The 26,398-nt window shown below is 44.5% G+C and overlaps 1 protein-coding gene across 3 annotated transcripts; it reads left to right on the top strand.

Annotated features, from left to right (window-relative positions):
* Nucleotides 1–9,918: 9,918 nt before the first annotated feature.
* PROKR1 (prokineticin receptor 1) lies at nucleotides 9,919–23,353 on the top strand. 3 transcript variants are annotated; one of them, XM_082746595.1, is made up of 3 exons: nucleotides 9,919–9,981; nucleotides 13,613–14,261; nucleotides 22,311–23,353. In XM_082746595.1, the coding sequence occupies exons 2-3, from the start codon at nucleotides 13,777–13,779 to the stop codon at nucleotides 23,005–23,007; spliced, it is 1,182 nt and encodes a 393-aa protein (XP_082602721.1). In that variant the 5' UTR covers nucleotides 9,919–9,981; nucleotides 13,613–13,776; the 3' UTR covers nucleotides 23,008–23,353. The 3 variants fall into 3 exon arrangements, with proteins under 3 accessions (XP_082602721.1, XP_082602720.1, XP_082602719.1); XM_082746594.1 differs by lacking the exon at nucleotides 9,919–9,981 and adding an exon at nucleotides 10,831–10,989; XM_082746593.1 differs by lacking the exon at nucleotides 9,919–9,981 and adding an exon at nucleotides 11,009–11,640.
* Nucleotides 23,354–26,398: the final 3,045 nt, after the last annotated feature.

Here is a 26,398-nt window from a genome sequence, read left to right as displayed (position 1 = left end):
GAATGAAACTCCTGTCTATTATCTGAAGAATTGTATAAAGGAAGAAATGAAGGGAAAAAAACAAACAAACAATAGTTTGGTCCTTTATGCATTAAAATCATGGGGTCTTTTTTTAGATATATATATAATGTAAGCATAATCTAAGAGCTCTTCAAGAACTGCTTTAGAGTAAGCAAGGAGGAAAAGGGTCTCATGACATAAAGTGGGAAAGGTAAGACCCATAAAAGCGCAAAAAGGAAGATGAGAGTGGCACGTGGGTCATAATTTCGAAAGGTCATTGATAACACACATGATATTTATCCAGGAAAATATTCAAGAAGGCACCATAACATATTTTCCAAGGGAGTCAAACACTGAGTGCTGTAAAGAGATCCCAGAGTTGGTCCAGAGGAGTAAAATATTAAGTAATTCTTTGAAATGTTAACATTTAGAATATGTGACATGATATTTTATTGGTCACTGGGTCTGCTTTTTTCTGTAAATGAGTTTCTAGTTAAGTTTCTTTTTTTTTCTAGTTAAGTTTCTAGTTACTTTTATTCATATCTTTAAAAGAATTTAAAAAAAAATAACGGTTTTGAATTTATCATAATTTTTAATATCTGCTAAGTATATTTCTTTACCATCCACCTATTAATGTAATGAATTACACAGTATATTTCTAATATTGAACTATGCTTGTATTCCTGGAATAAATCCAGCCCATGATTCTCCTGCTGTATCCAATTTTACTAATATTTATTAAATGTTTTTGATCTTTGTTCATAAGGGTGATGAACAAATATTTGGGGGAGTTTCCATTATCTGTTCCTCAACAATTCCTCAACAGTAGACTTTTTGCATAAATCTGGGCTTGGTACCTTTAAATCTTTACCTCTTCTCTTATTTATCTATAATTATTGTGATCTATACCTCTTCTTGGGTCAGTTTTTCTAATTTCCATAAAATGAGAACATATAAAAATTTATTTTCACATTATGAAAATCTCCTACACAACCATACTGATATCCCTTTTTTTGACTGCTGAAGTGTCCTCTACCACTGCTCTGTTCATTTCCTTCAGAGGTTTCATGCCTGGGAAACTTTGCCTTAGTAATAGTGGATGAAGTTTATGGTGATTTGAATGCGTATGCTTGTTGTTTTCTTTTTCTACCACTACCTGGCTATTTTCATTATTCTGTTTGCTTCGGTTACCTCCCTGAATCACTGACCACTAATAGGGCAGAATGCAACAGGGGAAATGTTCTAATATCCAGATACCAAGATTCTCATGGTGGTTCCAGAGCTTATAAGCCTCCAACACATACCATGCCATGAACAACTTATTCCTCTCAAAATGAGAATCATTACAATAGGGGCCAGGGGCGCAAGGGGGAGAAGGTCACCATAATGGTGATTGGTCTCTTTTCTTTCTCTGATTCAAGGAACAAAGTATAGGAAACACTGCTAAGGATTGAACTGTGTCCCCCTCCACCCATTCATATGTTGAAATCCTAATTCCTAGTTGCTCAGAATGTGCCCTTTGCAAATATAATTGGTTAAGATGAAGTAATACTAGGAAAGAGTGGGCCCCCATCCAATAAGACTGGAATCCTTATTAAAAGATTTCATGCTTATTAAAACATTGGGGCACAGACATGCATACAAGGAGACCACCACATGAAGATGAAGACAGAGTTTGGGGTGATGCTTCTACAAGCCCAAGAATGTCAATGACTTCTAGCAAACCACCAGAAGTGAAGAGAGACATGGAACCATTCTTCCTCATGGCTCTCAGGAGGAACCAACTCTAACTACATCTTGATCTTGGATTTCCAGGCTCCAAGACTACAAGATAATACACTTCTGTTTTTTAAAGTACCCAGTTCGTGTTACTGTGTTATAGCAGCCCTAGCAAACGGATACAAGCACTGAGCTACATGGTGTCTCTATATCCAACCTCTGGATATGCCAGCATTCCATGCTTCTTGACTTTGTACACTGTTAAAGGCTATACTAATCAGCCTCTGCTGCAAGAATGGTGCAATAACCTTTAAACTTAGCTTAAACCATAAACATTTATGCTTCACTCATGGGTCTGTGCCTATGGCTCTGCTAAATGCTGCTGGACTGGGTTGGACTTGGCTACAGCATATAGGATGGATCCAGGTCTGCTTGCTCTCCTCATTTTGGGACCAAGACTGAAGAGGGCTCCCACACACTGTCAAGGCTTAGACGAGCTCACTTCCACTATTGGCTCTTCCATATGGCCTTTCTGTGCCTCCCTGCCACCTACCCCAATGCCCATCCATTTCCTGCCTGGGTATGACTGAGATGCAGAGTAACTGTGTGATTGTCTTGTCCTCTTGGGTTCCCAAGAGATCAGCTCTGGGGATTGGAGGGGGGAGGAATAATTTGAGCTTGGAATTCTACCAAAGCATGGATTGTTCAGCCTTCCACCTGATTTCTTTGACACGTATACATAGAAACTATGCTAACAAACCATGGACACCTTAGAATGTTTAACTAATGTTCTGACACTGAGGCAGCTATTTTGAACATTTGTGACTTTACAGTCTATCTTATTTGTCAAAATGTACATGAACATAAGCTATTATCACATTAATGATTTCTGTGTAAGGTTATTTTGAAACACTTATATTTAGGAAAGTCTCTATATCCAACTGTTAATAATGGTATTAGGGATAAAGGTAAATGTGAACGATTTTTTATTTTTTTGTTTAATATGCTTACATTTTTTAAATGACAACCCATTACTTTTATGATTAAACAAAACTTAAAGGCACTGGAAATATATATTTCATGTACTATTCCTAATTAAACAATATATGTATGCTATGCATATATAATGTGTATATGTGTGTATCTATATCCCTTTGTTCTTGAGAATAGTATTTGGTTTGGGGAGGGAAAAAGAGAGGTTGAGACAGAGAGCAGGTGCGGTGAGCACCAGCTCTAGACCCATGCCTGAGCACAGCTGAGGGGACGCCATCTTTCTGGGAGGGCTGACAAAGAGGCCGGGGAGTTGAAGAGAAGGTGCTGCCGTACAAGGTGATTTTTCTGTCTGAGCCTGTTCAGCTTTTCTCAAACCTTGTTTACTAAGTGATGGCTTCTATTCTACTTTACCTATGTCATAGAAAGTTCTAGTCCCTTGTCTTGATATTTGCCCTTTTTGTCATTGCCCCTTCCTTGAAGGCTCTTTAGGTTAATCAACATTAAGTGTGTTTTCATTAGGTCGGCTGTGTCACTACATTCTGGCTTTTGGTTGGTGGTAAAGTGCCTCTGGGGCTTTGCCACGCATATCCCCTGTCTCCCACTCCCACAACACACACACGCGCACGCGCACACACACACACACCCTTGAAAATGGTCTGAATATAAGACAATATTGTAACTTATTCAATAACCATACAAAAGATTAACCACACATTTTTGAGGTATAACATGAGTTTAATCTTGTTTTATTGGTTTCTCTCTAAGTGTAGGGAGCAAAGTACTCTGACACTTAACCTTCCTTGGAATGACATCATCTTCTTGGCCCTGTTCCTGCATCTGTCCTCCTGGCTGCAGCTCAAGTAAATGTCAGGCGGAAGTAAATTTGAAGAGGAGAAAACAGTTGTGTGAAAGCAACAGAATCGACCGGTATTTATTACAAAGCACCTCTAGACACAATGCAGGAAAGGCTGAGGAATCTCAGAAAGCTCAAGATTCTTCCAAAGTTACAGAGCTTATTTGAATTCTTAAAGTAAGCTACTGATTCAATTTCAATTTTTAGCTTGTGATGTTGGCTTATTTGATAGGCAAAACGGTATCTCATTGTTTTTAGATGACATTTCTTTTTGAGAATTGCCTATTTGTGGATTCTCATTATTTCTTTAAAGTACTGGTTTTCTTTCTTATGACAATGTAATAATACTTTATATATTAACAGTCATGACCTTTTCTTTGCAACATTTGTCATAAATATTTTTCTCTGGTTTGACATTTGTCTTTTAGGTTTTTTTTATGATTTTTCTTTCAAATGTTTTGAATTTTAATGTAGAAATAAATATAAGTATCTATTATTCATCTTTTCTTTTGGGAGATCATCGATTGCTTTTTTTTTTTTTATTTTTTTTGCCTAGTAAAGCCTTCTCTAGTCCAAAATCAGATAAATTTTTAGCAGTCTTTTTAAGTTTAAAATTTTTTTAATTCAACTGTTTAATCCTTCCATATAGCATTTTAGAATATAGTGTGAGATAAAGATCTAAATTAAGTTTTCTGTAGTAGTTGAATCTCCTAGTCATTGTTTTTAATTCACTCTTTTCTCATTTATGAATGTAAAGCATAATACAAATAATATAGGTTCATTTTTTTTTAAATTAGAAAAAAAATAATTGAAATAAAGGGGGAAAAACTTGTATTTTCTTTCTACTCTGAGCTGAATGTTAACAATTTGCTTTGTTTCTCCAGATGTTTTCTTCTATGGATGTATGCACGTATTTCCCCTCCACATGGAATCATATTGCAATATGGCATTGTAACTTGACATCTTTTTATTCAGTAATAGATCATGACTATCTTTCCATGTCAATCAATTCACTTTTGCGGCACTATGTCTTAATTAACTTTTCACTGAAACATACTATACATTCAGAGAAGTGCACATTTCATAAGTGTGGACGAATTCTTACCAAGTGAACATAACCATGTAACCAGCTACCACATCAAGAAAAAGAATGTTAATCACACCCAAAAGCCCTCCAAATGGCACCTTCCAGCGATCTCCCTTCCCTGAGAGTAGCCTTTACCCTTCCACCCTGACTTCTAGGAGCATAGATTCATTCCACAGTGCTATTTTTGATAGCTTCCTAGTATTCTGTCACAAATAAACCTATCATAATATGCTTATTATGGGTTAAATTGTGTCCTCCCAAAGGGTAGGTTGAAATCCGAACCCCCAGTACCTGCAAATGTGATTTTATTTGGAAATAGGGCCTTTGTGGATGTAATCAAGTTAAGATGAGGTCATTAGGGTGGGTCCTAGTCCAGTCTGAATCAGTGTCCTTATGAGAGGAAAAGGCCCCATGAAGATGGCGACACACAGGGAGCATGTCATGGGGGAGAGAGTCAGAGTCAGAGACTGGAGTGGCTCAGCTTCAAGCCAAGGACACCAAGGGTTGTCAACCACCAGCAGAAGCTGGGGAGAAGTAGGGAAGGATTCCCTTTCTCAGAGGGAGCCGGCCCTGTCGACACCTCAATTTCAGATTTTAGCCTCCGGAACAGTGAGAGAAGGCATTTCTGTTATTTTAAGAAATCTAGACTGAGGTATTTTGTAATGGCAGCCGTAGGAAACTAACAGGCAGTTAATTCGATTTTGCTGGAATTGAGATCTTTCTCACATTTTATTATTTTTTTACACTGTTTTGAATATTCCTTTAATTTTTTTCCTTAGAAGAAACTACAAAAGTGAACTCTTTGTATCCAAGAATATTAATAAGGTATATTAGTAAGACAGTGGCTGTGAACCATCAAATCACTATCTTTAAGTGTTGTACTTGGTGAGATAGTTGATGTGGACTGCTTCCTTTGTCATGTGTTTTCTTATAACTCCAGTTTCATCAGGATTCCCTAACTTGTGGGTACAGTGGACTCACGTAAATGTATAACTGACTCTTGCCACCATCTGCATAAAGCAGAAAATCCCAGACCTTCATTTCTGGAAGTCTCTAGCAGGGCAGGGGGTGGGGGCGGTTATCATTCAAGTTCTCACATTCTTCCCCTCCTGGTTGACCCCTCAACACGTCCACTCATAAAGACTTTTGGGCCCTGGCTGTGCTATTTCTCTTGAGAGAACACCATGTTAACAGAAAAGACCCATGTCAAGACTTCAGAAGGTAAAACGGGGTATGAGGGTATTGTGACATTTCATGTGGTACTCACTGCCAGGCCACACTTCTCAAACAAGGCATGAAGGGCCTGCTTTCCCTCCCTGTACTGGGGGCTGCAAGCTAGCACTACCTGTGCCCCCATTTCTCAGAGTCCCATTGCCTGAAGCCCTGTCACCACCAGGCTTAGTCAGGAAGACCAGAATCAGAGGCAAATACCAGGCACCAGCTCCATCCTTGTCCTCGGCTCTCCCCTGCCCCATCCCTATGTGAAATATGCCTTATTGGCGAGTCACTGAGTTATCAGACTTCCTGTCAAGACATACCCAGATCTCAAGAACAGGCACACTTTATGCTCAAGCTCACAAGCTGCTGTCTCCTTGAACCTTCATAATATTTTATTAGTAGTAGGTCATATTTCCCTGTATTACTCTACTTTTTCAAGAAAAATTCTCATATATTATTACCTGTTTATTCTTTGAGATAAATATAGGGATATTTCGGTCAACCATTAAGTATTTGTTAGGGATGGTATTAAGCCAGTGAAATTAAGAAAAGAATTGAGATCTTTGAAGTGTTTGGGCTTCCATCAAGAATGACGTCATGTCTCCGTATCTATCAGAATCTTTTTTCACAGCTCCTCCAGAGGGATTTGGGGAAGTGGAGAGGAATGGCAGAGAGCAGTCCGCACGACCCTCTGGTGAGCTTTGGGAAGCCCATCAAACACTGTTGGCTTGGGTGCTGCAGAGGTAATTGGAAAAGGAAGCAGGATGAGTTCTGAGCCAGCTCTGGGTATCTTCCAGGAATCCTTGATTTTTTTTTTGTGGCACTGGAGGGCTTGTGTGCCAAGAGAACAAATCTGATGAAAGCAGAAAATGAGCTGATTTAGTCAATTTGCCAGCCAGGAGGAATTGTGACCAGAACCAAGGATCCATGATTCACGGAAAGAGGGTAGATGAAGACAGGTAGCAGTAGGTGCTGGGAGTGGGTAGGGTCCAACCGCAGGAGACGGGGATTTTGGTCTGGGCTTTGCAATCAGCCCTCTCTGTTCCACTGGGCTAGTGGGCTTCCCTCCCCAGCATCTGATTTCTCCTTGTTCAACCTAAGAGTGCTCACTGAATGAATTCTGAGGGCTCCTTGAACTGATTTCTTATGTGGTATTTACTAGAGCATCCCAGGGCGGAAAAACACCCCAGTCCATTAAAAACTTCATATGTAAACCAGAGGATATAACTATAGATTAAAATGATGAAGAAATGAGAATTCAGAGGACTTTTTGAATGATTCCTGCTAGTGGAATAGGAAAGAAAAGAAATCTAAAGTAGCCTAAGGAAGTTATTTAAGGGTGAAGGACATCTCCAAAGGAAGTGCTTTCTAAATGAGTTCTCTGATCTTGTTTGGCCAGGGGTCCCTGAGATGGCATATTCTCTCAGACTATGGCTTCTTTTGTTGGCAGGATGAGGCAAAACACAGCTGCTGCTCCTGGGAGTAGATTGTAACAGTAAGAAGGATTTCCAAGCTGTTGGCATCCTTTGCGCTATAAATTTGAAAACACACACACACACACACGAACATAACCATGTAACCACACACATGTAACCATGTAACACATAACCATGTAACACACACGCGTGTGCACACACACACACACACAGGCACCCACTGAAGTTGCAGATTGTGTTCTTAATTCTTTAATTCCTTCCTTTTTTTTTTTTAAACTTTTTTAGTGCTATATTTTGCTCTAAGCTAAGGTAGCCCTGGTTTAACTCTGTCTTAGAGACAAACTATTATGCCACTGGTGGACATGTGCTCTTCAGATGGAAGGGAGATCTCTTGAAGTCCTTGGCACATAAGGATTGACTTCTCCAAGGGAGTTCCCAATACAACCTGCTAGACTGTACCTACCTCCATTATTTCATTTCTTTCATTGGGGTCCTGGCCTGATAAATCATCCCAATTATGCCCTCCAACTCCAGAGGTTATGCAAGTTATCCTTACTCTGAAGTTCAAAAATGTCTTCATTGGGGCTAACCTCATTATTAAACTCAGGCACCATTCCTTATCAGGTCTTTGATGGGGAAAAAGGAAAATTCTAAGTTTTGTATGGTAACCAGTCCCCAAGGTGGCCTCCAAATCAGTCCCCAGTGATCCCTGCCCCCCCTTGGTATTCACACGCTTGCGTGGTTCCTTCTCACATTGCACCAGGGTTAGTGTCCTTGTTGTTTGTGGTGAATAACATTTAACAGAGGTGTTTGGTGGGGAGAGGTTGACTACCAACTACCAACTAAAGTCACTTGGGCAGCCTATGCTAGGCTCACATGATGAAGAACCAAAGTCTCCAGCAACAGCCCGGGAAAAACTGAGACCTGACAACAGCCTCATGAGTGAGCTCGGAAGTGAATCCTCCCTCCGGTGGAGGCTTCAGATGAGACTGCAGCCCTGTCCGACACCTTGACTCCAATCTCATGACAGACCCTGACCCTAGTTCCACCTAGCTGAGCCATTCCCAGATTCCCAACCTTGAGAAACTTTGTGAGATAATACATGTTTGTCATTTTCTGGTGCTGAGTTTCAAGGTAATTTGTTTAGTAGCGATAGATAACTCTGTCCTTTGTTTTTGATTTTTGAGTAGAGATGAATAGAGTCAAGAAGACATTTGCTATATGGAATGCCCACATATGCTGCGTGAAATGATAAATCAAGATTTGTCTATCTTGTGCCCGGCTCTGATCTAGATCCCTGGATTCCCAGATTTATCTGATAATAGGAATCACCAGGCATACTGGTATAACATACAGATTTCTAGGCCCCTTCTCTGGGTTTGGGGTGGGACCAGAGAATCAGTCTGTTTAACTAGCACTCTGGATAATTCTCTCATCAGGCAAGCCTGAAAAATATTGCAAGAAAGGATTAAAAAAATGAACTAGACACAGCCCTTCTTCAGGTAACAGTGCAAAGTGGAAAGCAAATTGGTTGATTAAGATCTCATGGAGCACGATAGGGAAAGAATCATAGAATGATAGTAACAGTTGGCGTTTATCAGGTGCCTGCTAAGCATCAGGCATTGTGTCAAGCACTTAACGGGTTTTACCTTATTTAATCCTCACAACATCCTTATGCAATAACGTTGCCACCTGTAACTTACAAATGGGAAAGCTCAGCTTTGGTTACCATTCTGCCCAGGGTCACACAGCTCCTGTGTACAGAGCTAGGTAGAAAGGAGGCAGATGATTCCATATACCATTCTCTAAACTGCTATCATGTTCCATGTCCCAGGGGACATGAGACTCAGAGATTGTGACATCTTTGCAAATGGCAGGAGTTTTGTGCGAATGACAGGGGAAGGTGTTCAGCAAGGGATAGGGGCCCTGGGGAAGATACTGCATGAAGTATTGGAACCTGGCAGTGACTTCCAGTGTAAGCTCAACTCATTTAGTAAATGAGGAAAGGGAGCTCCAGAAATTTATGGGACTTGCCTGAGGTTTGATAGTGGCAAGAAAGGTAGAGATCCAGAACCCAAGCAGCTCCCTTTCCATTATGGACAGCTGGAGGTCAAATTAGGATTGACCTTGGATCCCTTGCTAATGAGGACTGAGCTATTCTATAAATCATTTTAACTGTTTTAAGTGTATCCATCTTCAGAACTTTTTCTTCACCTCAAACAGAAACTCTGTATCCACTAAACAATAACTTCCCATTCCGTCTCCCCTGCTACATACCATTCTACTTCCTGACTCTATGAATTTGCCTATTTACTTCATATATGTGGAATCATATAATATTTGTTTTTTTGTGTGTGTTATTTCACTTAACATGATGTTTTCAAGATTCACCCACATTGTAGCATGAATCAATTCTTCATTCCTCCCCTGTCCCCTCCCTTTTTTACTATGGTGAAATACACATAATATTTACTATCTTCACTATTTTGCAGTGTAAAATTCAGTGAATTAAGCTCATTCACATTATTATGCAACCATCACCACGTGGATTCTTTTCGTTTTGCAAAACTGAAACTCAGTACCCATTAAACAGTCACTCCGCCTTCCCTTAATCCTCTAGCCACCGGCAACCACCCTTTCTGTCTCTTTGCTTTGGACTACTCTTGGTACTTCATGTAAGTAGAATTATACAGTATTTGTCTTTTTGTGAGCAGCTTATTTCACTTAGCGTGATGTCCTCAAGTTTCATCCATATTGTGTCAGATGCCATAATTTCCTCCCTTTTGGAGGCTGACTTATATCCCATTGATTGAATGCATTTTGTTTACCCTTCCATCTACTGATGCATCCTTGGGTGGTTTCCACCTTTTGCCTATTGTGAATAATGCTGCCATGAACATAGTTGTACGAATAGTTATTTGAGACCCTGCTTTCAACAATCCTGGGTGTATATCCAGAAGTGAGATTGTTCATCCTACGATGATTCTATTTGTTAACTTTTGAAGAACTGTCATACTGTCTTCCGCAGTGGCTGTCTCCTTCTACATCCCCACCATCAGCACACCAGGGTTCCAATGTCTCCACATCCTCACTAACACTTATACTTCATTATTTTTTTTTAAAGATGAAAAATATTCTCAGGTATGTATATACCACATTAAGAAAAAAAGGTTCATCACTTGATAGACATTTGTTTCTATCTTTTGGCTATTGTGAATAATACTGCTACAAGCACTGGTGTACAAGTTTACGAGTTTCTTTCTTTTTTTAAGTGAAATTTCTGGATCATAGGGTAATTCTACATTTAACTGCTTGAGAAATCTAGACTTTTCAAGGAGATCCGTGCTCTTTTAAGTTGGCCCTGGTCATCCTAGCCTTCTGATCAGATGTGGGTGGGCGGGGGGCTCCTCCCTCTTTCCAGCATCCACACGGTCCCCATGCCCTCACTTCATTGCTTTCAGGGAAGCAGTTCTCTGAGACTCTTACACAGAGGTGCAAGCTGCTGAGATGAAACTGACCCGGGTGTGCAGCTGGGCTTGCCCGAGGAAGCGAGGCTTAGGTCGGTCCCGGCGTCTCCTGCGAGGGCGGTGCTGTGGGCGAGAGGGGAGGCCCCTCCGGGTTCTTTGAAATCCCACCAGCTAAGCGGGCCGTGTCCGCCCTCTCTAGCGGCCGGAGCTGACCAGGTGAGCTGGTCCACAAGTCCTGTGCCCCGGGGCGGGCACAGCGGGCGGGTGGTACTCCTTGCTGGGTTCCGCGCTGAGCCCTGCTTTGAGCGCCAGCGCCCCCGATTCTGCCCGCGGCATCGTTCCGGACCCTGAGCGCGGGGAGCGCGCGCCGCTTGGGGCCCGGCTCCCTCCGGCGTGTCCTCGCCGCCAGCTGCATTCTCTGCGTCCCCGCCACTCTGGCCCGGGCCGGACTCCGGGGTCCGCAGCCGCGCGCCTGCCCAGAGACCCTAACGTGCCCAGCCCCGCCCTGCCTCCCGCTGCTACCTCCCCGGAGCAGGGACCCCATTAATTCCGGGAGCCCTGCGTACTCTGCCCGAGCACGCCTCTCCTAATCAGCTGGCGGTGCCCAGGGCGCCCCGCGGCCACCGGGGGCGGGGACCGCCAGTGCGGGGCGGGCCCGGGCTAGGGGTGGCCCTGCCTCGGGGCCCGCGTTCCGAGGATCTGCGGCGGCGGCGGGAGCGCAACTCCAGCCGGAGTCGGGAGTGAGCCCAGAAAAGAGGAGGAAGAGAGGGGACCGGTCGGGTCCCTGCGGGCCTCTGGGAGCAGCGGTTCGTGTCCCCGGGCCCGGGGAGAGAGCCGCGACCTCGTCCGCCCGCCGGAATGCCGCAGGTACCGAGCGCGCACTCGCGGAGAGATGCTCCGAGGACCCCTCGCGGCACTGGAGGCCGCCGGGTGCAGGGGCTTCTGAGCGCAGAGGAGGCTTTTCAACAGACTTGCTTTCGCGCTCATTTCCTCGCGGGAGCCGGCCTCCCCGTTCCTCTGCCCTTGGAGTAGTCTCCGCGACTCGGTGGAAAAAGCTGGAAGCCCCAGAGGGCTTCTCAGCCGGGGCTGCAGAGAGGCTTCCAGTGATTTGCAGGGGCTGGCCAGGGTCGAGCGCTGAAGGACAGGGCCCCGGCGCACCCTGGGTGGGAACGGAATGGGGTTGCTCTTTGAGCTAAGAGCATAGGAGAAGAGATCGCAGGACAATTTCTCCCGGAGTTCTAAATCTCCCAACACCACTCCCTCCCGCCCCCACACCCCAAGAAGTTTTTATTACTCTTTGTTTTTAAAACCTGACTTGGAGCCGTCCAGGTAGCATGCTTGGAGAGTACCCCTGGGAGGTGGGCGTGCCTCGGAGAGACATGGGGACTGCCGGGGATGAAGACTGTCCCACCAGAATTGCAGCTGTACCTGTGTGCCCCCGGGGACTTAGCCCCCTCTGACCTGTCAGCTCTCGGTTGTGCTCACACCTGACGGGGCAAAGGGCAGGGACTGAGAGGGACAGAACTGATGGCTCAGTTCTGATGGCACATTTCTCAGAAATGTGAGAAAAATGGGGGTGAGGAGTTGGAGGAGAGAGGCCGGTGGTGGCTGGGTCTCATTGGGGAGCAGAGAGGTCCCTCAAAGACAGGCTCTGGAGATCTCACCACTAAGGAGTATGGACAGCAAGCTTTTCCAGAATACAGGAACAGCTAGGTGTCTCCCACACCCAGGAACCTCAGGCTTTCCATGCTTGCCTGCCCTCTCCAGTGTTCCCGACATTTGCGGTTGTCTCTGGACCTCCGCTCCCTTACATCCCAGCAACCTGGTTTGATGTTTCAGGCTTTGGGCAGGAATGGGACTGCAAAAAGAAGGCAGGGGTTCCTCTTGGTTTTGGGTCCCCAGCAGGGCAACTAACCCTCCTCCCACCCGCCCCCCAATATGTGCTAAGTGGTGCAGTCATCTGGGTCAGGCTTCCCCTCCCCTTCCTTGTGGCTGACTGAGGAGGCCTGAGCACTCAATAGTAATTCTTTGCAGTCCTAGGGTGTAACACCCTTCCTCTCTAGGGAGCTCCGTGCTTTACAGATGTTATTGATCTGCTGCCTGGAGGATGTTGAAACTCTTGAGTGTTAAAGCTATTTACTGCAGGACACACAACCAGTCAAGGAAGGATTTTGCTCCAGAGCCCACTTTCTAAGTCACTCAGGGATTTAGGCTGTGATTTCAACCCCGCAGCCTCTGCCTGGGGACATGCCTTGGCAAATGCTGTGCCTGACTACTAGAGTCACAGCGGACTTGCATGTGGGGACAGGAAACCCAGGGAGAAGAGGGTAAGGGGGCTGCTAGATAGGTTCTGGGATCTTAGAACTGTGTTCTGCCAGAGGAAGGGGACCAGCTCAGGGGAGCAGACAGGGTTGTCTCATATGCAGCTGATGGATGATAGTCAGAATAATTCCTTTGAAGCCACAGAATTGTACAATTTCACATAGACTAAGTTCAAGCTGTTAGGAGGGGGAGTAGAGTTTGGAGAAGGTCACTTTCATTCTCTTTAGCTTCCTCACACTTAGCTTTGATCCTTGAGCAAAATTGCAGCGTTTCAGATCATCAGTGGAAACTAAGTAAACCGAACCAATATCCGGTTTTCTCTACAGCAATGCAGTCTTCCCTGTATGAGTGGGTACGTGGTTTTCATTCATTTGTTTTCTCTCCCATTTATTTCCACTCCATCACTCAATGTTCCTTCTGAGCAGGTGGCTAATGGGTCTGCTGGGGTTACAGGGTGGTTTTAAATTTGGCCAGTTCCACTCACATGTGTAGCCAACTATTTGTATGTCTCTCAAAGGCTTAGAATGGAGCTCGGATACTGTACCCCAAGGATGCTGGCAGATATACTCTGACTCATTAAAGGAGAAGTGAGTGTAAGCAGAGAGGGGAGAAGACATCAGCTGCCCACACATCACCTCAGAGGAATTCTAAGCAGTGTTGTTTAGAGTACCACTTGGCCAGATGGAGATCACCACAGGGGTCATGGATGAGAATGCCACCAACACCTCCACCGACTTCCTTTCTGTGCTTGCCTCCCACGGGGCCCAAGCTGCTCCGTTCCCATTCAACTTCAGCTATGGTGACTATGATATGCCTTTGGATGAAGATGAGGATGTGACCAATTCCCGTACTTTCTTTGCTGCCAAGATTGTCATTGGTATGGCCCTCGTGGGCATCATGCTTGTCTGTGGCATGGGCAACTTTGTCTTCATTGCTGCTCTGGCCCGCTACAAGAAACTGCGCAACCTTACCAACCTGCTTATCGCCAACCTGGCCATCTCTGATTTCCTGGTGGCCATCGTCTGCTGTCCCTTTGAGATGGATTACTATGTGGTGCGCCAGCTGTCCTGGGAGCATGGCCATGTCATGTGCGCCTCTGTCAACTACCTGCGTACTGTCTCTCTCTATGTCTCCACCAATGCCCTGCTGGCCATCGCCATCGACAGGTGAGTAAGGGGGCATAGAGACAATAGGAAAGGGGCATTGGAATTGTCCCTTCCTTTACAGGAGCTGTGGACTGATGAGAGAGATCTTTATTTCCCGTCCATGTGGATGCATGGGGGTGGGGGTGGAGTTCGAATGTGGGCCCATTGACTGAATAGTAAGGAGTGTCCTAGTTTTCCAGCTGTGGGCAGACAGAGATAGGAGAGCTCCCTAGAGTTGAGCGGTGGGAAGGCTTTTGATCCCTCTGCTGTGGACATGCTCTTAGACATATCTGCTCAAGGTCTAGAGGTCCACAAGTAAGAGGAAGTGTGGAGGGACAAATTCAAGTTGCCGGCAGGTACCTCTTGAGTCAACTTGGAGAGCTGAGGGAGATTTTCTCAAATCCCCCAACCCAGCACCAGTTGATTTTAAAATAAGATTGATGATTTGTTTTAAACAACATAGGAAAAAAAAAAAAAAAGAAAGAAAGAAAGAAAAGAAAGCAAAAAAGGTAGCATACTTTTACATAACATACTTATACTTCTTTTTTTTGGTTGCATTAATCAGTTTGCTCCTTTCCATACATTTGCATGCAACGGTATAGAAGACCTGCTTCCAGTGATGGGAAATCAAAGCAGTAAGAGCCGTCTATGCAAATCTTTCTTCTGTTGTGTTTGGTCTTCTCATTTAGGACAATCACTTGTGCTCAAGAACCAGGGTGGTTTTTGTTCCCACAGGACAATCTTTGCAAGCCCCTCTCCCCAAAGTTTACTCTCATTTACAAAGCACCTTAGTACAGTCCAGAGGGTCAGGGCCTCCGTGTACTCGGATCTGAACAGTCTGTCTCTCTCCCTGAACCCGGAGAGCCTGGAGCCCAGACACCCTCCCAGTTTCGTGGCCTCAGGGCTCTGGGGGAGTTTAGCCTGCCCCTCGCCATCAGGACATCCCAGGGCAGTGTTCCGGGGAAGAGTACAGCAGATGGAACCTGTTTTCTGAACCCAAAGGCAGAACACCCAAACATTGGATAACCTGGAAACAGGCCACTACCAGAACAGGGGCTCAAACCCTGTTCTCAAGAAGAAGCCTGGCTTTAAAAGCATTAAGGGTTGGGGTTTTGTCTCCCTTGTCCTGGAAGAATGGCAGGGAGTTTACTTCTTAAGCAGCCCCGGCTCTGTCACCTGTGGAAAGAAGATGCTCAGAGTCATCATCCCTGAAGAGAGCTACGTTGGCCACAGTCCTCCACAGGAATCCTGGAGCTTCTTGGCATTTCAGCCATCCAGGAGCAGACCCTGGGTGAATCAGGAAGGGGACAGTCAAGTGGAGTATCTGCCCCTTAGCCCCTTTCAGGGCTGTCAAGGAGGGACTCCAGGAACCTTGTCTCTGGCCTTTCTGAAAACAGAGGCTGAAAGCATAGAGGGTCCTTTCCTGCAGTTTCACTCCAGGAGGACATCTTTGCAGACAGCGTGCTCTCAGCCACTAGAAGTGGGTAGGTTCATGCCTGCTTTGGGGCAGGCTCCTGATCCCTGGACAAGATCCTTTTGAGGTTGTAGGGACCCACTTGTCTGAAGGGGGTCACACTGCAGGAAGGAGTGGCTTCAAGGGTGACAGAGGCCAGGATAAGTTAAGGGGCATCGGGTTATCCTGAACACATAGGACATGATATCTGCGTCACCCAGTCCACCTCCATCTACTGCTTTTTTTCACATTCGTACCCTACTTTTATACCAGTCTGAAATCCTGCAGGCATTTCTCTTGCAGTGCGAGTTTCTGTAATATAATTTAGATACAATAAGAAGAGAACCTGCTTTGCTTTGTGGGACTGCTAGCGTTTACAGTGGGGTTGTGATTAGAGACTTGAAGCCAAACACTGGAGGAAAGCGCTGTTGCCTACACAGGCCATCCAGGGGTCTTGGCCAATGAACTTGGCTGCTCCAAGGTGTGAAGTTCCTTTACTGATGTTTGTGATCTTTGCTTCGAGGTATTTGTATGTGTTTTTACCCTCCAGTTTCAGTTTCGTGAGACAGGACCTCATTGATTTTTGTGTGGCCATGTGTGTTGTTCAGGATTTGATGAGGTTCTATTTGGTTAATTTGGGGCAAATCACATGTAGCTCTATATAACAAATACATTCCAGTTATAAAAATGCCTTTATTTTTGTTTAATGAAATTGGAGGAGTCGTGTTAGTGGTTATTCTGACAGGAGTCAAACCCCCACTGCTGTGGTATTAGCAGCCGGCCCCATGAGAGTTCTTAAAGATCTCTCTGCCTTGGTTTTCTTATGGGTACAATGGGAGTAATAGTAAGACCTAAGGATTGGTTGCCTTGAAAATGAAAACAAGTAATATATGTAATTGTTTGGAACAAGGCTTAAACTGGAGAAAGCAGCCAATTAACAGTGGCTCTTATAATTCCTTAAAGTACAAATCCTTATAAATATTATAAATCCTTATAATTATAAATTATAATTATAAATCCTTATAAATTATAAATTTATAAATCCTTAAATTCCTTAAATTAACCCTTCCAGGAACAACAATGAAACAAAACCAAGTAAACTAATGAACATTTTCTATTGAAGTGATTCATTTTCATTGAAATGATTGTTTTCAAAAGAAGATAATGCAAGGTTTCTAAGAAATGCAGCTGTGAAGCTGTAGTGGAACAGAAAGAACTGCTTACGTTCTAGCTCCTGCTTCTGTGGTTGGTGCCATGGCTCTCCCAGACATCTACAGTAGCAAGGCTCCCTTGTCACAGCCGCTTGCCTCCTTTCTCCAGCAAGCCTTTGCTTTACAGGACGGGTCAGTGTTCACCCTTCCCCACCTCCCCACCTACACTCTGTTCACTTCGGCTAGGGCTCCTTCGCTCAGTGTCTCTTGGCTCAGCCGGGCTGCCACTGCTCCTCTCCTCACAGCCCTTGCTAAACGCTCATTCATTCAAACAACGCATTGTTGTAGAGAAGCTACGATGTGACAGAGACCTGTCCAAGCACTGGGGATACAACAGTGCAGGAGAAAAAAAAACAGCTCCTCGATTTAGTGGAGCTTTTACCCAGAGATAACAATCAGGCAAATAAACAGAGGTAATTTCAGAAATGTTCTGAACAAAAAAGACAGACATTGAAAGTGACGGAGGGTGGTTGCTGCTCCAGGTACCTCGTCAGGAAAATGTCCCTGAGGAGAAGGCATTTGAAGGGAACTTTGAAAAAAATAAATAAATAAATAAATAAATAAATAAAGCCAGTCTTGCAAAGATTGGGAAAACTCATTCCACACAAAGGACATTATCAGTGCAAAGGTCCCAAGACAGGAACAAACATGAAGGGTTCTAAGAACAGAGAAAAGGCTCCTCTGGCCTGAGGGAAGAAAGCCAGGCTGCAGCTAAATTAATCTTCCCTCTCCTACACATCTCCCCTCTCTTACTCAAAAGACCTTTACGAACTCCATTGTCTACAAAATATAGCTCAAATCCCTTCGCCTTTTATTATGATTATTGAGTCCCAGAGGGCTTCTCAGTCTCAGGCTAGGTAAACACATGGATGTCCTGTTTTCTAAAAGAGGTTGCAATCTTTTTGAGAACTGGCACGATGGCTTTTTACATCTCTATTCATTCAGTTGCTGAGAGGGAAGTTTTACCAAAGTCCTAGGTGCTCAGAATTCACTGTCAGCAAAAAGTTACAAAAGAAGTAAGACTGAGTTCTGGAGGAGTTTACTGTCAGGGGGAGGGGTGGGGCCAGGTGAACTAACACTTAGTAAAAGTAAAGGATAAATTCTAAATGCAGTTTATGGAAGGGTGACATCATCATTGTGTATTAGAGTAGTCAAACGGCGGGGGGGGGGGGGGGGACTTTTAAATGGCCTTCAACAAATTGAGTCAGTAAAGGACAGGAGAGGTTTTCCACGAGGGTAGTGCATTTTTTGCAAAAGACAAGGTGGGGATGCTTGAGGTATGAGGTCCCTTGGGGAGGTCTGTGGGATCCTGGGGGGCAAGGAACAGAAGCAAAGTTGAGATCAGAAAGGATAGGTTCATATTCCAGAAGACCGAGGTATAGGTAGTCAGACCTGATGGAGCAGGAAGTTGAAAAAGATCATCAGAGGAATCTGTCCTCCAAGTTCTGGGTTCCCTATTGGGTGTGAAGACACCTGCACTGACCTTGATGTGTAATCCATAGATCCCAGAGCATGTGGGGCACTGGGGAATTCTCTCTTCTTTACCCAGAATCCCGGGGGAAATGGCCAGCCAGCCTGCCCACTGACCTCCCTTCTCTTCTGTCTGCATGGGGCCAGCTAAGGCTTGAGTACCTATCCTAGGTCTCAGGATGCACAGATGCTCCCCAGTGAGCTCACTGATGGGGCTGACTGGCCCAAAGAGCAGGTTCTGAATTCCCTGATGATCTCCGGAATGGCCTAGAAGCTGCTGCGACCACCATTTCCATGGTTTGATCTGGGGGACGGGGTCCTGGGTGGGGATAGAGGGAGCCCAAATACTCTTTGCTTAATCACTCAGCCTACATCATCAACAATCCCTGCCTGGATGTTTCTTTGTCCAGCAGCCTTCATTCTTTGTTCTCTGTGAAAGGTTGGTTCTCAGCGAATCTGGACCTGAGCCATTATATTGGTAGACACATAGGTCAAGCCAAGGGGATATGCATAAGAAGAGAAAAGTAGCTGCCGGTTGCCCAACTCCTTGGCACATCGATAGCTAAAAACCAACTGTGTTGGAGAGAAAAGAGAAAAAAAAGGTGCTAAGATTCTGCTAGGATGCTAGGAGGGTAGGAAGAAGGAGTATGGCTTGCTCCAGTGGGAAAGGGAGGGGACAAGTGGCTTATTGGAGACCCAGATGGACTTGGAGCAAGATATGAATGGGTCTGCATCATGGTTCTGTCGCCGTCTAGCTGTGTGGTCTTTGGCAGGTATTTAACTTCACCGAATCTCAGTTTGCTCATCGGTGAAATGGTCATCTTGGTTCTCTTACCTATTCAATAGACTTGGGGATACGTAATAAGAAAGTGGACTTAAGACTGCTCTGTAATGGGGCGCCTGGGTGACTCAGTGGGTTAAGCCTCTGCCTTCGGATCAGGTCATGGTCTCAGGGTCCTGGGATCGAGTCCTTCATCGGGCTCTCTGCTCAGCAGGGAGCCTGCTTCCCCCTTTCTCTGCCTGCTTCTCTGCCTACTTGTGATCTCTTTCTCTGTCAAATAAATAAATAAATAAATAAAATCTTAAAAGAAGAAGAAGAAGAAGAATGCTCTGTAAATTGTAAGCTGCTTTACAAACACAAGCAAGTGGTACTGTGCTAGAGTTCTGGAATTCTGATCCCAGCAGAGCCAAAGCCGCTGGCAATCCGTGGAACAGTTTAATGATTTTCCTTTTGGTAAATAGATTTGGAGGGCCTCTTGCACAGCCCATGCTAACCCTGGGGATGGAGTCGGGGTGAATGCCCAGAGAGCCAGGATGGGATGAACATCTGATGGGGAGTCACAGGTTACCCTGAAGATTAATTTTGACATGAAGATAAATAGATCCAATAAAATAGAAGGTAGCAGAGAACCTGAAAACAAACTATTTGCCAATAAAAGGTTAAAAAAATTGCTACATATACAGAATAGCTCAGAAAAAAATACATTTTATGTTGCCGACCATTTCTCGTAAATTTGAAGCTTATGGTTGTTTATGCGCAGTTGAAGCTTATGGTCTGAGGACCCTGATGGGGTCCCGCAGGACCAGCCAAAAGGGTTCCTGGCTCCACGCAGGGCAGAAAGCAAACATGAGCCAGCACGAAGGGAGAGCCGTTTATTGAAGGTTTAGGGAGAGTGCAGGGACAGACAGAGTGGGAGACTCAGAAAGGAAAGGAGGGAATCTCTCTTTTGTTTGAGGTCTGGAGTTTTTTTAGTGGAAACTGTGGTCTAGTATATGTGTCCTCTCAGGCATCCAGGAACTGGTTAGAACAAAGACCAGGGCCCAGGGGTTCTACAATATGCATCTGATGGCTTCATCGGGTCATTCTCACCGGTCCTTCCTTAGGAGATACCTATTCTAAAAAAATCATTGACTTCTTATCCCTTCCAAGGAGGATATATACTTTTTGAGTTGTGAGGCATGTGTAAAATGGGGGTGTGGTTCCTAGCAAGAATAGAAGCAGGAAAAGGAGCAAAAAGGCAGATTTTTATGGAATCCTAGAGTTTCCCTCTCTCACAGTGTCTAACTGGAGCTTCGCAGTATCTCTGTGAGGTTGGCGAGGCAGGTGTTATTACCATGTTACAGAGGAGCAAACTGAGCCCACTAAGGGCTAAGAAAAATGCCTCAAATTCATATAACAAGTTTGTGGCCAAGCTGGAATTAGATTCTTGGTCTTCAGACTCCTCTTCTGCTCATTCATTGAAAAAAACACTCTGATCTTGAAATACCATAAAGACTTAGGATGTTGCCATTGAGAGAGGAAGGAATAGAATCATCTAGTGAAAATTCATATAGTAAACAAGTATGGAAAAATTCTTCAACAGAATAATCAACAGAACATGGGGCAGATAAAGAGGGAGAGAGTGAGTGAGAGCAAAGGTGCCAAACTCTTAGACTTTGTTATGAGTCTGAGTGAGTTTCATGCACTCATCAGAGTGGGAGCTCTGCAGGCTTTATGAAGGGCCGTATGTGTGCGTTGACAGGAGCATTGCCAATACCCAAACATGAGATATTCCCATTCCACCCTTCAGCGCTCGGAAGACTGGCAAGAGTGACAGGGACTGTTGCCCGTGGCCAAGCACGTCGAACAGCCAGTTGGGTGTACAGAGGGTGGACCCAACCCATCCAACTGCATCTGTCATCTCTGGAAGAGAGCGGGAATCTCACTCCAGCGAACTCTCCAAATGACACTCAGTGGGGTTGGCTGCCTGTGTTTGGGGGAAGAGGGACACAAACAGCAGGAACATAATCAGGAAAAAAAACCCCATAGGAATGAACTTCTTCTTCCAATCAAAATCCCAAGAACAATGACCTCAAAGAGATTTGTTTCAAAGGAAATAGACTCGGTCTGGCTTTCCTTCAGGCTTCTCTCACATTTGCTCTTGGCTCTACCTGGAATAAGCCAGGACACGTGAGAATGTGTTTATTTCCAAAGTTGTTTAGCCATTCCCTCCCACTTCACTCTCCATCTTTCTCGTTCTTCAACTTCTACTCCCTGCCAGACACAGAAAGTCTTCCAGGAAACCAGAGCTCTCTGGGAAGGAGGCTTTCATACCACACAAATGACTCACATCCCCCAGAAAGTGCTCTCTCTCCCTTCCTGGACCACTATGGCAACAGCAGTGTGGTTTTTTGCAAAAGGGCAAAAGCAATATCTTTTACTGTCTGGTGCTTTGTGGTTTAAAAAAAAAAAATTCAATGTATATTCTTGATTGATTTTTCACATCAGCCATGAGATAGGGCTAAATGTTTTCTATCAAGGGTCCTGTGGTATATGACCTTGAGAGAGTCACTCATCTGTCTCCAGGTTCCGTTTTTTACACCTGGAAAATAAGGAACATGGTCACATGCTCTTCCTTCACCTTTGCAAACAGAGCAGTATTTTTAAAAATGTGGAATAAAGACCAAACATTGTCCACTGCTTCCACTGGAAAGGGCGAGTTCTCCTGACAACTCTTTGTAATTATCAGGCCCTTTTACCTCTAAACAGTGGGGTAATTAGGATGGAATGGCCCTGGAAACAGGAAGGACCTGGGAATAGTGCCAGACCAGAAACCAACGGAAGGCTTTACTACTACATTTAATAACAGTTACCCTTTATTGCAGATATATCATATTTAAAACTGTGCCAAAAAAATTGCATATACTTTGGCACAAACAAGCAACCTTAATTTTGTAGGTAAGAAAACTGAGATTCGGAGAGATGAAACAATACCTGCCTGAGCTTGCAATAGCCAGTAAGGGGAAGAACTGTGGTTTGCACTTCAGCCTGCTTCTCTTGAGAGCCCACACAGCTGTTTATCCTGCACAAGTGCACCTTCTGTTGTTGCCGAAACAGTACCATCACCCAGAAATTCCCTCTGGCAGTGGTTGACCCTATTTCTGTTCTTGGTCTAGATATCTGGCCATCGTCCACCCGCTGAGACCCAGGATGAAGTATCAAACAGCCACTGGCTTGATTGCCTTGGTGTGGATGGTGTCCATCCTCATCGCCATCCCTTCTGCCTACTTCACCACTGAAACGGTCCTCATCATCGTCAAGAGCCAAGAGAAGATCTTCTGTGGCCAGATCTGGCCGGTGGACCAGCAGATCTACTACAAGTCCTACTTCCTCTTCATCTTTGGCGTTGAGTTCGTGGGCCCCGTGGTCACCATGACGCTGTGCTATGCCAGGATCTCCCGCGAGCTGTGGTTCAAGGCGATGCCGGGCTTCCAGACGGAGCAGATCCGAAAGCGCCTGCGCTGCCGCCGGAAGACCGTGCTCATGCTCATGGGTGTCCTCAGCGCCTACGTGCTGTGCTGGGCGCCCTTCTACGGCTTCACCATCGTGCGCGACTTCTTCCCCGCCGTGTTTGTCAAGGAGAAGCACTACCTCACCGCCTTCTACGTCGTCGAGTGCATCGCCATGAGCAACAGCATGATCAACACTCTGTGCTTCGTGACCGTCAAGAACAACACCCTCAAGTACTTCAAGAAGATCATGCTGCTCCATTGGAAGTCTTCCTACAATGGGAGTAAGTCCAGCGCAGACCTTGATCTTAAAACCACAGGGGTACCGGCCACCGAGGAGGTGGACTGCATCAGACTGAAATAACCTGATGGACCTTTCAAAGTTTAAACAAAGACCTTTGTGACACCGACCGGTGTCCTGGGATACAAACCATCAACCAAGAACACTTGGTTTGAGTGCATGGACGAGGGTGCGAACACTGAGCTCAAGGAACTCAGCATTTCTAAACCTGATGTGACTAGATACCAGCACCAGTGGCCAACACTCACTGAAAGCCTCGTTTGTGCAGAGTAGGCACTGGTGAAACTTATGTATGTTGACAACATTTAATTGGCAAAAAGAAATAAGGATTAAGCCAAGAAAAATATTGGGGCATAGAGAGCCTGAAATGAGAGGCTCTCCGGAGGGGAACCCAAGTAGGCATCTAGGACTGTGGTACATGTGATACATGTGGTACATGTGGTACATGTGGTACATGTGGTACATGTGTTTGTAGGATGGTCTATCTAACTATCTCAGCTACTCATCAGGCCCATCTCTAGGATTGTCCTTAGACTTGAGTTCACTCCTAATGTTTGTGGAGTTGGAGCAAGAATACAAAACAGGCTCCTACTTCTTTATTCTCATCCCTTTACTCTCATCTCTGTTCCTGACTTTCACTGGAAGGAACCTTACATGCATGCACATGGACACCACAATATGCATGGGCAAGTTCTGTCCAAACACTCTTCCCCAGCACTGATCCATGGCTACCCCTTGGGCTTATGGCTGTGCCCATACATAGTGAGACTCATTATCAGGAGAAGCCACACAGACCCTAGAAGCCATTTGGTCAAGGTATTAAGGGGTTCTGTGTATCTTGACTTGTCCCAGGGAAGGCTTAGGCTCAGGATGAATATGTTCTCTTGGCTCCATGGACTTCTCATCCCATGGGGAGAAGTGCAAATGGCAGACCTCTGAAAGCCTGCACAGCTCAGGTCAGGAGCTCAGATTTTCTGGGTCAAAGGATGATACTGCTTCTACCTCTCAGTTATACTGGCTTGGACCCTTTAGGCTTCTTCTTAAGTCCTCCTTTTCCTTCTCTTGTATCCATGCTTGTGAAACATAGAATCTCTGAAAGTAGACACAACAACTCATGTATATGGCTGTCCACCATTTTCCATTTCCACCAGCATTCACCCTCATTGTCACGATCTGAGAGCAAGATGTGTTTGTCATGAGTGCCCAAAGTCCATCACAGTTATTAATCCTTTGGATTAAGACTTATTTTTCTTTTAAAATGGATATACCCTTGGGACAGATTACCTGCCATATTTCTACTCCTCATTGTAAATGAAGCTTTGTGATCTAGTGGCAGATGGTGAAGGTTGGTGGTACGGCCCTGGGCACCCAAGAAAGATGGGGACGTACAAATGGGTGGTCGGTGCCTGATGAGATTCAGTGACTCCACAGACTTATGGAGGGCTCATCCTACTTTCTAACGCACCTTCATTGTTCGGAGTTTCAAATTTTGGAATTTGAACTCATGGAACCAGAAGATCTGATCCAGCCTCACCTCCGTCCCCTGTGTGACCCTTGGTAAAGCTTCTCAAGGGGACAAAGATAATACCTGTGATAGCTCCTCATAAGAGGGTTGTGAAGAATCAATGAGATAATATGTGGGTAAACTCTTCAGCCACATGAGTCATCAAAGGAATGGACGAATAACTATGTGTAACATGCCTGACAAAGAAAAACTTGTCACCTTGGCTTATGTATCTAGAAATTTTACCATCTCCCACTTTTTATTAATCATTGCGTGAATTAGTCCTTTACCTCTTTTAGCCGTGTTATATGTGTTACGTTCTTAACACATGCTGGTACAACAAGGCAGTGAAATTTGGTGGTAAAAGTGTAACAGGAAGTGGTAGAGTGTCTCCAGTCAGAAGATGAGCTCAGGGTTTTAGGAATTTCAGAATCAGACTATCTTTGAAATCATGGAAGTGTTGGCCATGTTCCTGTGCCTTTTCCCAGCCAGCATGAATCTGGACAATGTGATACTGTATCTCAATCTTTTTTTACTGTCATGAGTATGTGTACCTAAAGAGTAGATGTGTTCTTTTCCTCTCAAATAATTCTAGAATAACACATTTCTAAGGCTATTTAATTGACACTCGTATGGCGTTTCCTCCCCAAATATAGTCAACTCTTGATTTTTGGCAGCCAAGTTTATTTTTTTAATAGTTACTTTATTTCCCTGGAAGACCCATTCAGAAACTCATTTATTTCTTCCTATTAACCATCCAGCAGACTTATTCTACATTGTAATGGGAATACTCTCAGAGAATAAAAACTGATTAAACTATTAGCCCAAATCCAACATACCTTGGAAGGTAATTCTTATTTCTTATAAAATTACATGTTACATTCTAAAATTGGGAAAGTTAGCTTTGAACCAAAAAATAATAACAGGACATAATTATTTGTTGTTCTGTTCACCTTTTCCATTAGAAATTCTAAGCAAGAATCGATGGTTAAATAGGAGATTTTTATGTGACAACCAAACTTCTTTTTGCTTTTCAGCCTAGAATGTATCAACTTTTCACTTGCTGAGCCATCTGTAATATTTTTAGATGTTGTGTCTGCTTGTGAATTTACAGTGAATGAAAGTGTTGTGTTGTGATCAAACAAAATAAAAAAAAGGTACATATATAATCACGGACCATAGTGTGCCTGTAATTTTCACCCCTCTTTCCCACCCCCTTCTCAGTTACGGTGTGGTGCCGCTTTCAGTGAGCACTGAATAGAGGCTGATTCCATGATCACAGCAATTGTGAGAACAGTACTAACTCATACCCCTTTTGCCTTCAAACCTTTCTTCTCTGTCCTATGAAATCCTAAGAGATTTCACTGATTTAGGTCTTCTTTCTATAAGTCTGCTCTGGTAAAACCATTAATGCTTTTTAGCATCTGAATGCCAAGACTTGATGAAATCTGAGGACCTGTTTATGCCTGTTACATAAGCTAAGGCTAACTCTTTGAATAGGCTTAATGTCTGTGCATGGGAGAAACTGACCAGGAGATGAACCTAAGATTCTACACCAGGTTCAGATGAGTGGCTGACTCACTGAACTGAGTAGTAGCCTGCCCAGCTGATGTTCTTTCCAAAAACTAGAGGTGAGCCTGACAAGGTGACACTGGTGATTATGTGTTCTGTTGCTGTTCTCTAGGTACTTTCAATATGCAAAGAGATGCGCATGTTGTCATAAACAGAAGGATAAAGATGTGATTTTACAAAATCAAACCATTTCCTTAACCAAAGTAGAAGAGAAGGACAGATTTACAACAAATCTTCTGGAAATTTTGCCTAATGATTACACATTTTAAAAATAATTTTTTTAAGACACTAAAACTGGGTGGCTCAGTCAGTTAAGCATCTGCCTTCAGCTCAGGTCATGATCTCAGGGTCCTGGGATCGAATCCCCTATTGGGCACC

Source organism: Mustela nivalis, assembly GCF_964662115.1.
Source record: "Mustela nivalis genome assembly, chromosome: 8".
Lineage (NCBI taxonomy): Eukaryota > Metazoa > Chordata > Mammalia > Carnivora > Mustelidae > Mustela > Mustela nivalis.
This window is presented reverse-complemented; position numbering and strand designations above follow the sequence as displayed.